At 36.6% G+C, this 12,626-nt stretch overlaps 1 protein-coding gene across 1 annotated transcript in view; it reads right to left on the bottom strand.

The window, feature by feature from the left end:
- Positions 1 to 6,426: 6,426 nt before the first annotated feature.
- The window catches only part of Slco4c1 (solute carrier organic anion transporter family member 4C1), a 47,150-nt gene continuing 40,950 nt past the window's right edge, over positions 6,427 to 12,626 (bottom strand). Inside the window, 3 exon segments of the mRNA XM_041631869.1 lie at positions 6,427 to 9,083; positions 9,740 to 9,877; positions 10,811 to 10,875. Of these exon segments, the coding sequence (XP_041487803.1) occupies positions 8,923 to 9,083; positions 9,740 to 9,877; positions 10,811 to 10,875 (364 nt within the window). The 3' untranslated portion in view covers positions 6,427 to 8,922.

Below are 12,626 nucleotides of genomic sequence, written 5' to 3'. Positions count from 1 at the left end.
TTGTATGTTTGTCTTTTCACTTCTGAATGCTAAGAGCTCTTAATGTATTTAGGTTTCTTCATTTCCTAGATTATAATCTTTACAATGTTAAAGTGACCTAAATATATACAAAGTATGTACATATGTATGTACACACATGTATATGCACATAAACATGTATATTCTCAGTCAGTAGGCTGTTGGTGTTATGTTTAAAAAATTGTCTATCCTTGGGCAGCTGAGGATTGGGAACCTGAAATGACCCTATCCTAGAGCAATACTGACGAATATCTTGCATATCATCATAGAACCTTCATCTGGTGATGGATAGAGATAGAGACAGAGTCCCACACCTGAGCACTGGACTGAACTCCCAAGGTCCCAATGAGGAGCAGAAGGAGGGAGAACATGAGCAAAGAAGTCGGGACCACGAGGCGTGCACCCACCCACTGAGACAGTGGAGCTGATCTACTGGGAGCTCACCAAGGCCAGCTGGACTGTGACCGAAAAAGCATGGGATAAAACCGGACTCTCTGAACATGGCGAACAATGAGGGCTGATGAGACGCCAAGGACAATGGCACGGGGTTTTGATCCTACGTAATGTGTTGGCTTTGTGGGAGCCTAGCCAGTTTGGATGTTCACCTTCCTATATATGGACGGAGGGGGGAGGACTTTGGACTTTCCACAGGGCAGGGAACACTGACTGCTCTTCAGACTGGAGAGGGAGGGGGAGAGGAGTGGGGGGACGGGGAGAGGAGTGGGGGGATGGGGAGAAGGGTGGGAGGAGGGGGAGGGAAATGGGAGGCTGGGAGGAGGTGGAAACTTGTTTTTTGTTAATGTTTTTTTTTCTTCTTTTCTTAATAAAAAAAAATTGTCTAATCCCAAATTATGAAGATTTACTCTTTTATTTCCCTCTAAATGCTTTCAAAACATTTTTGTTTTGACCTACAATGTACATAAAATACAATTTATGTGATAGGAGATATTGGTCCAACTTCTTTGTTTTGTGTATGGAAAATTATCATTTATACATGTAAAAATAAATAGAGACAATAGAGTCTTACATTCTTCTTAGAATGGTGGCAAATTTACATTGTCGACTGAACTAGTGACTAGATGTCACCAGGAGACACACCTTTGATTAAATCGTTCAACCAAAATGATTGTTCACTGAGAGGTTTTACTGAAGAGCCACCCTAAATGTGGAAAACAGCATGCCTCTTCATTGGACCCAGGCTGAATAGAAAAGAAGAAAGTGAACTCTGTACCAGCATTCACCCTCTACTTCTTGGCTGGCAAAGTGACCAAACACATCATGATTCAGATAGCAATAATGACGTTTCCTCCAACAAACAAAGCAAGCAAACAAACAAACAAACAAACAAAAAAAAACCTTTCTAATTCAGAGGTAGAGATAGGTCCTTAAGTGCAACAGAGGCTTTCTTACATCAGAGGGACTTAATTCAGGAAGTCAGGATGCCAGGAATGTATGGTCACACAAAACTTTCCCTGTGCAGCTGAGTTCTTGTCTCATGAGTTCCAAGAATGAATTACACAGCCCACGGGAAGGGTGAGCTTTTAGAAAGACATTCATTATGGGTTCATAGGCGGAACACTGAGATAAAGACAAATGAGTGTTTGTACAGCAGGAGCAGTTGTCAGGGCTGGGTACCAACAAGCCGCTAGTGTGGGGCTCTTATTAGTATCTATGAAAGAGACTAGGCTTGGGAACAGAATGAACTCGTGGGTCCGGTTGGCCCACCAACTAAGCGTCAGTGATTCTTCGTGACTCTTTCTGTACCAGTGGCTACAACTGAGACTGGTACACACCGGAGACTCTCGGAGAGCATTTCTGGCATGCCTGCTTTTGGTCTAGGACACAACAGAAACCAGTGTATGAATTATTGCTCTGGTCAGAAACTTTCTGGCATTCCTGGCCAAAGGCAAAATCCAGGCCTAGGAGGATTTTTTTTTCTTTTCTGTCTGACCTTGCTTCTGTCTTATTCCCACCACTTCTTCTTAAGTTGGTTTTGTCAGGTAATTTATCAGAAAAATAAGGAAGGAAGCCAAACAGTGAAATGCATGAGTAACTTTTTGTAGCTCTTCGTATTTGATGTGTGTGTGTGTGTGTGCATTAGTTAAAATGGTGTCCATTTCCTTTCTGTCTTTCTTTCCTTTTTCATTCAGTCTTATTCTTTATTTGCATGCATCTATATCCCATTAAAACATTTGGTTCATATACTTGCTGAACATAGATTGCATGAGCTTTTCTTTCTCTTGGTGAATTTTTTTCCTCCTTGTCTTCTGTCCTCAGCCATTTTGGTACTATAAGAACTCAGTTATTAGTTGTATTACTTTCAGTCTGTGTGTGCTGAGTGAATTTCCATTTACTGATTTAAAATTTTTGTCTCTGCCTTTCAATAACTCAAAATACCCTTAGTGTTTCTGGTTAAGAATTTCTTTTTGTTCATCCAGATTTTGATGGTCTTCATGCTTGTATGGTCCAAACTTGCCAACACATTAGGGAAGTTTTTCAGCCAGTTTTCTGGGTTTGTTATTGTTGTCATTTGATTTTTTAATTTAATTTAATTTTTTTCTTATGTTGTGATTTGAACCATGGTTTAATTTATTGTAAGCTAGCCTAAAACAAGAATACTGTGAGGATATCTTTAAAGTTCCTCTGATGTTCCTCCTCCACAACACTGGAATTTTATGTATGCACCGCAATGCCCAGTTTATGTAGTATTGGGAATTGAACTCGGGCCCTCATCCATGCAAGGCAAGTCCTCTGTCAGCTACCCGTGCCCTCAATGTTACTTTAGCAGGTTTGCTGCACTGCCCCCTGTGGGGACAGCCATTGCCTTATATATGGGTATACTTGAAAGTATTACACATTTCCTGAGGCTTTTATTTTATTACGCTTTTTACTTTGTAATTTTCAGATAGGATGTTTTCATTTAGAATACTTACATTTACTGCTTTAAATCTGATGCTGAGTCTCCTGAGTGAGGGCCTCACTTAAGCTACTATGATGTTTTCTATTAGCCGTGACCATGACATTTTTAATGCCCGTTCGTTTTGATTAAACAATCACAGTTCGAGAATATACCCTGTTGTTTAGATTCTTGCTCTCCCCCACCTTACCAGTTTCCTGTGCTGCATGGCCATGAGTGAGTGGTGTTTGTTGATCACCTGATATTCTCTGATCTACCACTCAGTTTCCTTAGCTACTGCTAGCAACAACCAACCAGGAAGCAAAATGGGGGAGATCAGGTCCCCTTCCCTCTTTCTGTTCTATAATGCCGACTTAAAATCAGGCTGCAGGCCCTGGTTCTTCACAGTAGGTATATCCCCTCCACAGCTTTTTCCAGAATGTAGCTTTTGAGTCACGGAGGAGCTTGTTTCTGTAACTTCCCTTCCCACTCGCCCTACATTTTTCAATACCAAAATTTCCTTTTGTTCATTTTAGAATTTTGTAATTCAATGGTATTTCCGCATTAGAAAATTTTATATGATATTTTACACCTAATATTTCACAATATTACCTTTATCTAATTCTTAAAAGTGGTATTTTTCGGTTACTGGAGCACATTTATGTGAGCTATGTTGAATACTAAGGCTCCTCTACAACAGTTTCTATTGATTCCTTTCCTGAGTGCAAGTGGGTAATGATTCTCTGAAGTTTTTGTCGATGTAGATATTTTGTTAACATAAATATATTGTAGAGGAACTTGAATTGATTTTTTTCCCCTGATGGAGTTCAGATTTCCCTGTATTTTGTTTTTTTTTTTTTTTTGGCTTGGCTGTTGGTATTATGTTTCTACCAGCATTGCAACTTCAGACTTGCTGGAAGATTGGTCATTGAGAATCCCAACAACTGTAACTCATCTACTCCAAATCAAGTCAGATCCCTTCCCGTGAAAACTGCTGCTGCTCACTCTCTTCCCACTCTCACAGAGCGGTGATGGTAAATGAAAAACAGCAAACAAAGCCTTAAACACACAGAATTCACGTTTTTCCTATCCAAACTTGTGTGTGTGTGTGTGTGTGTGTGTGTGTGTGTGTGAGAGAGAGAGAGAGAGAGAGAGAGAGAGAGAGAGAGAGAGAGAGAAAGAGAGAGAGAATGCTTCTAACCATATTACATGGCTTTTTTTGTTTTCCAGGGTGCTGATACATTTGCTTGTATCGTTTTGCCCAGTTTTGTGACATAACCACAATTTTGTCAATTAAGTCAATTCAATAAGCAATAGCTGTGGGAAGTAGCAAAAGGAGATTTATTCTGTGTAGTTCAATGACCTCCAGGTGACTCCCTGTTTAAATAGAGAACTTAGAGTTACGAATAACTGAGCAGTACGAATGAAGGTGTGATAAGGAGCCTGTCACCATTGCCAGAATTTCAGTAAGGAAGGTCTGGGATCTCAACCATTCCTCAAGAAGAACTGCCGCAGAGGCCACAGATTTACCCTTTCCCAGGAGATGCTTGAGAAAATACCAATTTCTTGGAGTCTATTGTTTAATCTGTCTAATATGAAGGAGAGTAGCTTTGGTGTTTCTTTATAATATTTTCATTGCTTCCAGAACTGTTACAAGGGGATAATCAAAACTTAAGCACTGGCATGGGTGCCTAGACCTGTAATCTCAGCACTCAGAAAGTTGAGACCGGACTAAGAGCAATCATTCTGTTGTTGCTTTTGAATATGAACAAGAGGGAGTTGCATGGATCAAGAAATGCAGATACTCTCTAAAACACAAGAATATTAACTTTCAACAGTAGCCTGTAAAGACCCTTTCACAGCCTTTTGCCTCTTAGAAATCAGTCATTGCCACCTGTAGTTCATTCTGTAGCTACTCCTGTAGTGAGACATGACATTAAGTCTGCTATGCAAGCAAAAGAAAAACTAATATCAAATATAGAAAAAATAATGTGATATGAATAATAAGAGACAGGTTTCTTGTAGAGAAAAGCTGTATGAATAAGAGAAAAGAAGACCACCGTGTACTCTATGACACTATGCTGGTATTGAAACTATCCATACATACACCCATATGCATCAGTAGACAGAGATATGGGGTGTGAGTTGATATAAAAATCTTAGTTCATAAATGCCATTCTTTAAAAATAGGAAGCAGGAAACATTACAAAAGGAAAAATACAAAAGGAATCAGAAACATTCTGTAGCTCTCGGGAAATGCTCAAATGATATGGACATAAAGAATCAGAACAAAACACAGGTACCAACCTGATAATGCCCAGATCAATGAAACAGTGTAAACATTAGCATTTCCCAATGTATATTTACAAAATAATTATGTAACTTTATAAACAGGTTAGTATGGTAGCTCTTTTATAGTCTAAAATCCTTGTTAATATATTTTAAAGAAGTGAGATAAATATTGGAGAAACTCTCAGTGTGGGCAAAGATTGAAAATGTTTGCCAAAATAGGTGGGTGAAGGTTTGGTAGCAGAAAAGGCAGCTGTTACCACCTTCAAGCACCTTTCTAAGAGATATTTCTTAATAACAAAGAGACAGATAACCCTGCAGCGGTCATTGCTGTCAGCAATTATCTTAACCTACCCATCCACGTCCCATCACATATCTTTTCAAAGATTATAGGACTAATGTTACAGTTTAGATTTGGAGTCTCCTCAAAGGTTTGATTTTCAACTGAGGCCATTACTGGGATGTGGTTGAAGCTAAAAATTAAAGGAAGTCAGTCATTGTGGACACGTCCTTGAAGGGAATTCTGGTACACCACCTGTTCCTCTCTCTTTTTCTGCTTTCTGGTCATTATGAAGAAAGCAGTTTGGCCCCCAATCATTATATTTTGACTCATTATAAGCTCATCAACAATGCAGCCAAATGACTATGGGATAAATCTTTAAAACTCTAAGTCAAATATATGTTTTCTTTGAAGATATTGTGCATATTTTCATCCTTAATTGTCACGCTGATGGGACATAGAATTACCGTGGGAACAAATACCTGGTTATGTCTCTGAGGGGAAATACAGATTAGTTTAATGGAGGTGGGTGTTCTACCTTAAATACATGTGTTACCATTTCAGTAACTGAGGTATTACACTAAATAAAAAGAAGAACGCGTACTGAGCACAAGCATTCACTTCTCTCTGCTTCCTGACATGTCATGTGACCAGCAGCTTCATGCCACTGCTACTGGGCCTTCTCTGTAATTATCATCTGTAAGCTCACACCGCAAGCAAAGGTTCATCATTTCTCCCACAAGTTGCCTTAGTTAAATGCATTCCTTTTATCACAGGAATGAGAAAGCCAACATAATCAAACACAAAACGATGTAATACAAATATTCTAATTTAATAAAAGGTATATGTAATAATTATTTACAGCATTATTTGCAACAAAGAAAATAAGTCTATATTTTCTGTGCATCTTCTTTCAATTTACATAGCAAAGCCAAATGTATACAATTTTCTCATGTGTATGAGTTTTATATTTGTATGCATTTAAAAAAATTAAAATATTACAAATTTTAAGATACATTCAAATATGTACAAACTTACAGCAGGCCCATCTGCAACTTATTCTCTGTAACTATAAACTGTGGCAAATATATATTCTGGAAATGTATTCTAAAAGTGGCATGCCAACACATATATCTGCATGCCTTTACGAGTAGAAACAATAAAGATTACAGTAGTGTTATCACAAATGGAGGTATCCTTTCTAAATATGCATACTCAAGTACCAAAATTATTGGTTCCCTTGTGCCATTTTCATTTGAAAATTTGTTAAAAAAATATAAAAGAAATACTTTGAAACTGAGTATACTGAAGACAATGTCAGTTTAATGAACACTAATCATTAGAAATGCCTACTGTTTATTGACCTGATTGATGGACTGTTTCTATGTTTAGGATTTCTTTCCTTTTTTCTCCCTAAGTTAAGTGGCCATATAGTCATCTGTTTATATGGCCTGTTTTCGTGCTTGTTCTCAAGAAATTGCTGAATTTCTCAAATGCCATTATGTTATAGTTTCCCACTGAATTCCATGTTTTCACACTTGAGAAACTCTAACATTTATTACCCTTGACCACAATGGAAGCAGTCTTTAAAACGTGCCTGGAAGATGGGAATGAATATTCTCACCTGAGGTATCCTGTGTATTTATTTCTCTGTCTTTCTTGTGTTATCCCTTTAGGTGATGGAACTGTCTGCTTCCCAAATACCTGGGTTTTGGTTATATCTTTTCATTTGATTTTTGGTTTGTAAATGTTCCTGAGTTAAGTAAGTCTAGCCCTGTGCTTCCTGAGACTACACCTCATTTAATATTCAAGGTGCTTGCATGTCTAACTCGCAGCTAATCCCTCCTTCTTGAATTTAAGCTTAGAAGTGCTAATAGGTTCTGAAGTCCTTGACCCTACATAATACCACCAGACACAGTAACACAAATTCTGTGAATTCTAGTGCTTTTGACTCTAACTTTCTTCCAGGTTCTTTCTTCTGGCTTGTGTTTTCCTGATGGGGAACCTGTTACATGAAACCTGATACCAAACCTAATAAGTAGAAGCTTTAATCTGCAAAAACAACTCAAATACACCCACCCTTTGTTTTGAGTAGATCTTTTCAGCACCAAGTTTCAAATTTAGACCATGCATTCAGCTACATCCTTAGCCCTTCAATACTTTTCTAAATTAGAAATAGTATTCACAATAGTAAGTTTTTGCTGATGCTAATTGACTGACTTCTTCAGTATTTTAAGTAAATTTACCAGGAACCCACACAGATGGGATTTAGTTCTTTGATGTCAGGTGCATGAAATACTTGTGATTCCAGTAAATGCATTATAGAATTTAAAACCTTAACTAAATAACAATATCTGATGCCTGTTAAATGAAACTCTGCTTAGGTTACTCTAAGTAATGTGCTAAGTAATTAGTTTAGAAAATAAAATTTGAAGGATTGAATACGTGTTTGTCGATAGTGCATGGTGACAGTTTGTCATGTTGAGGTGGCACATTATGGCTGGTTCTTTCCTCTGAAAACATGTAATTAAATAATACTATCATAGAACCACATGTTTTAGTGTTAAAAGTAAGTGATACTAACAAACTACTTCCTAGAAGTCTTATTCTAAATTGAAAGTATGTGTAGTCAATGCTGCGATTTCTGAGGCTAAAGGGTACTGAACACAAAGAACACGATCCAATAGTCTATCAGTTCAGTAACTTACTGTGAAAATAAATGGCAGAAAAGGAGATGTAATATAAAAATAAAAATGAATTACATTGGAACCTGACTTGAATTTCATGAGTTTTAAATAACAAGTCCCCAAACCATCACATACATCTGATTAGCTTAAACTTTTATGTTGTAAGTTTCTCAAATAAATTTAAACTATTGACGATGAAAAATGAAATATAAGTCGTTATGGAAAGAATATTTTAAAATGTCAGCGTGAGCCAGAGGTAGTAATATACACTTGGGACCCCAATACTTGAGATGTAGTGTCAGGTGGATGGAGCACAAAGGTCATCCTTGGCCACCTGAGTTTCTGGGCAGCTGGGGATAAGTGAGGTCTTACAAAAAGCAAAACAAACAGAAACTCATGTTTTAAATTTTGATTGTGCACCTGTGTTTTTTCAGTGTAAACTTTTAATTACTTGTTGGCCATTATTCTTGTGACTTTTTGGTGATTTCATAGCTAGAAATTGCATAGAAGCAAGTAAGAATCTGTGTGGTTTATGGCTTTTGGTGAACTTTAAAAGCGCAGGCCTGCACTTTTTGCTTGTTTGATTGTTTGGATTATAAGGAAAATAAGAATCTGAACATGGACAACAAACACCCTCAATTGTGGAACATGGGTTTTTAAGCTTTGTTCTACTCAGACTAGACAATGGAGCTTTGGCACAGTGTGGTCTTCTTGACAGAACCAGTTTTGCCGCAATGATCTCCTTTCCTTTTTCATCCTTCATTTTCAATTTTGTTGAGATCCTCTTCTATCGAAATAGTAGACACAATTACATTCTGACTTTGAAAAGACACCTCTGCGCCTGGTGGTGGTGGTTTATAGAGGACAATCGCAAGCCCGTTGAAGAACATGGTGATAACTTTACAAGTAACACCTATATACAAAATAAACAGGCAGTCATGCATTTGGACCATTACTGATGAACAAAAATAATTTCGACTGAGTGATTCTTCACAAATAAAAACTTTCCACTTTATCTGTAATCAAAACACTCAGGCATCAGAAGCAAGAGCTTCACATTTGAGTCAGGCATGGACTTCACATAGAATTCCTAGGCAGCTTAAAGAAGAGCTAGTCCTATCTCAAGTTAATAATACTAATAATTTAGTATCATTTTATTAAAATAAATAAATATGTATAAAATATACAATAATAATTATTCTATTCTTGAGTATTATTTACATAGTTTCCAGAGCCCAGACACTTGGAGAAAAATCATTCCTCGGGATTTTTCAAATACTCTTTTATCTTTTGTGTATTCTTTTCCAAACATTTAAGAGAAATTGTTCTTTAAAAAACACATGATGTATGATATACAGAAAAAGAAAATTTTATTCTTCTACTTAAGAAGTCTAAAAATTTCAAGGGCCATTCACAAGCACTGATAACATGTTGGGTAATTGCTTTCAGCTTCAGAACTGCAGGATTGTCCCACAGAATGGCCTGACCATCACACCAAAACTAGATCAAAAATCACTAACAACTTGATTCACATTAGCCTGGTTTAAAGTTACCAAGATGTCAACTTACTTATGGCTACCAGCATGTGTGCCATCCTGATGTTATCATAAATCCAGCAAGCTCCTTTTATTCCACATTCATTGACATCCCACAGAACACATGTGCTGTCTATTGTGACACCAAATATAATTGGCCCAGGTATTGTGCCTAGAGTAATTAATGGCAAAATGAAAATCAGTGAAGACTCTAGTTTATAAGTTTTAATGTATATAGCTGTACATATATTTATATAATACAAATAGACTTTATTCTATCCACCTGCACATTAGTCAATTCATTCATAAGTCAAAGGGATATAAAACTTGTCAAAATATTTTAAATAATTATATGCAATTATGTATTTCTAACCAATTCATAAAGGTACTTTAATAGAAAACATTAGCCCTAGGGTCAGTGAGAGGCTCAATGAGTAAGGGCACTTGCCTCCAGGTCTGGCAATCTTAATTGGATTCTGAGACCCACACTGTAGAAAGAGACCCAAATTCTGAAAGCTGTCCTCTGTCCTATACATGTGGCAAGTGTGCACTCCCCAACACATGCTCAAACATACACTAAATAATGTTAAAAAATATTAAAGACAATTTTATCCTTACATTGGACTAACACTTAGAAAAAATATTTTATTTTTATTTTTCTGATACAAAATCTATAAACAGTAATAAGGTACCATAAGTAATCCTCTCCACTTTTATGTATTCCACATTAGTAAATTCAAACAAATGAAGCCTGGGAGTATCGATATAATAATTCATACTAAATATGCTCAAAATTAAATAAAAGGTGGCAAGAAAAGAAATTATACACTGAGATCTATACTTGATATTTCAAATGAATTGGATATTCTCTGGAGGTTATGTCTGCAGTAGCATTGGAAACAACAGATAGCAAGTCCAACTGGTGAGCTGTAAAGTCACTGTTTTCTTGTTTCATGTCAGCAGTGTGACACCATGCATGCTGGAAAACGGCTTTCATCAATGCATTGCTTATCTTTCATCATTTACTTGGTGTGTAACATACCCGAATAGGTCACAAACACTAATGAACCAAAAGAGCATATACTAAGGTTTTTAAATAACATACCTAACAACCGAAGTAGCAGAAACTGTACTCCCAGTGCTAGAGACCGCTGCCTGTGATTGACACACCTGCAAACATGTTCAAAAAAATGAGAAAAAAGTCAGGGCATTTATTAATTATAGTCACACTTTCACGCGGACATCGGTTTAACATTTCTACTCGAGTAGATGTTGTTCGTATTAAAATATCTGTAAAATCTCAAAACGAAATTATTCTGAGGTTACAAAAGAAAAAACATTATCAGCAGTAAAACTTTACAAGTAACATCAAAAAGTCACTAGCCTCAGAGTTTCAACAAAGCTAAAGGAAAAAAAAATCCAATTAACCAGGTGATGGTGCACACTTGGGAGGCAAAGGAAGGCAAATCTCTGAGTTCAAGGCTAGTCTGGTGTACGGAGAGAGTTCCAGGACAGCCAGAGCTGCACAAAGAAACCCTGTCTAGAAAATAAAAAATAAATAAATAAGCATTTAACCACAGTATTTTTCACAAAACCTATAAAGAAATTAGGCATGAGGGGATGTAATTCAGCAAAATAAAAATTACAAATAAAAAAATCACTGAAAACATAGTTAATGCTCTGAGATTAGGGGTACAAAAGGATGCCCACTCTGACAGTATTCGAATTCTGTCCAGATTAAGTAGGTAACAAAAACAAAGAAAAGAACTACAAAGTGAAAAGGAAGAAACTGCCTCTGTTTTTAGATCGAGTCCACAAAATGAACTATTCACATGAATAAATGGAGTCAATAAACTTGAAGATATCAAATCAACAGTACTAATCCGTTGCATTTCAACACACTAAGAAATATCCATAAAAGAAACTAAGAAAAAAATTCCCACTTGCAACAGAATCCAAAAGTAATTAAATATCTGAGATTAAACAAATGAGGAAAAAGTGTTGGACATCAAAACAATGTAAAGAGATCTTGGGAGACGACACACATAAAAAAGAGACATCTTAATGTTCACAAATCAAAATAATGTTGTCTACATGCCCATACTCTCCAAGGCAATTAGAATAAAATCCCCATCAAAATGCTAATGAAATTGTTCACAAAAAAATAAAAATACAATTCTAAGATTCATATGGAAAAGACCCAGAATAGCTATACCAATTTTGGTCAATAAGAATGAAATTGGAGGTATAATATTACCAGATTTCAAACTACAATAACAAAGCTATAATAATAAAAAGTCTGGTTCTGTCATAAAAATGTACACAGAGATAAATGGAACATACATATATGTATATGCAACTGATGTTTGACAAGGACACCAAGAACACATATTGGGGATGTTCAGAGAATTGTATATTCTATATTCATATGCAAAACAATGAAATTTGACCCTGTCTCAAACTGTATACAAAATAATTCAAATAGACTAAGGACTAACATATAACTTGAGTCCTATCCTTCCAAAAGCAAAAATAGAAAGTTCTCGATATTCACTTGGGCAATGACACTTTTGGCTATCATACCATAATGCAACCAAAGCAAACAGAGCAAACAGGACTGTGCCTCACGATGAATTTGCACAGCAAAGGAAGCAAAGTAAAGTGACAGAGTACAGGAAAGAACCGGCAAAGGGGGCATCTGGGAAGCACATTATACACAAAATAAATCATAAACTTAAACAAAAACAATAACAAGAAAAAAGTTCCAAAACTAGTAAAAAAAAATCTGACGAGGCACTTCTTTGGGTAAGACAGCAAAGGCTGGGAACGATGTGGGAAACAATGCTCAAAGTCAGAGGTCTTGAACAAATGTGCAGTGAGACCACAAATAGAGACTGTCTTGCTCTTACTTGCTCAGTTAT

The sequence above is a fragment of the Microtus oregoni genome, unplaced genomic scaffold (assembly GCF_018167655.1).
Source record: "Microtus oregoni isolate MIOR12 unplaced genomic scaffold, Mior012 000038F_ref0000394, whole genome shotgun sequence".
In the NCBI taxonomy this organism is placed as follows: Eukaryota; Metazoa; Chordata; class Mammalia; order Rodentia; family Cricetidae; genus Microtus; species Microtus oregoni.
The sequence above is the reverse complement of the archived record's forward strand: the minus strand, read 5'-3'. Positions and strand labels throughout refer to the sequence as shown.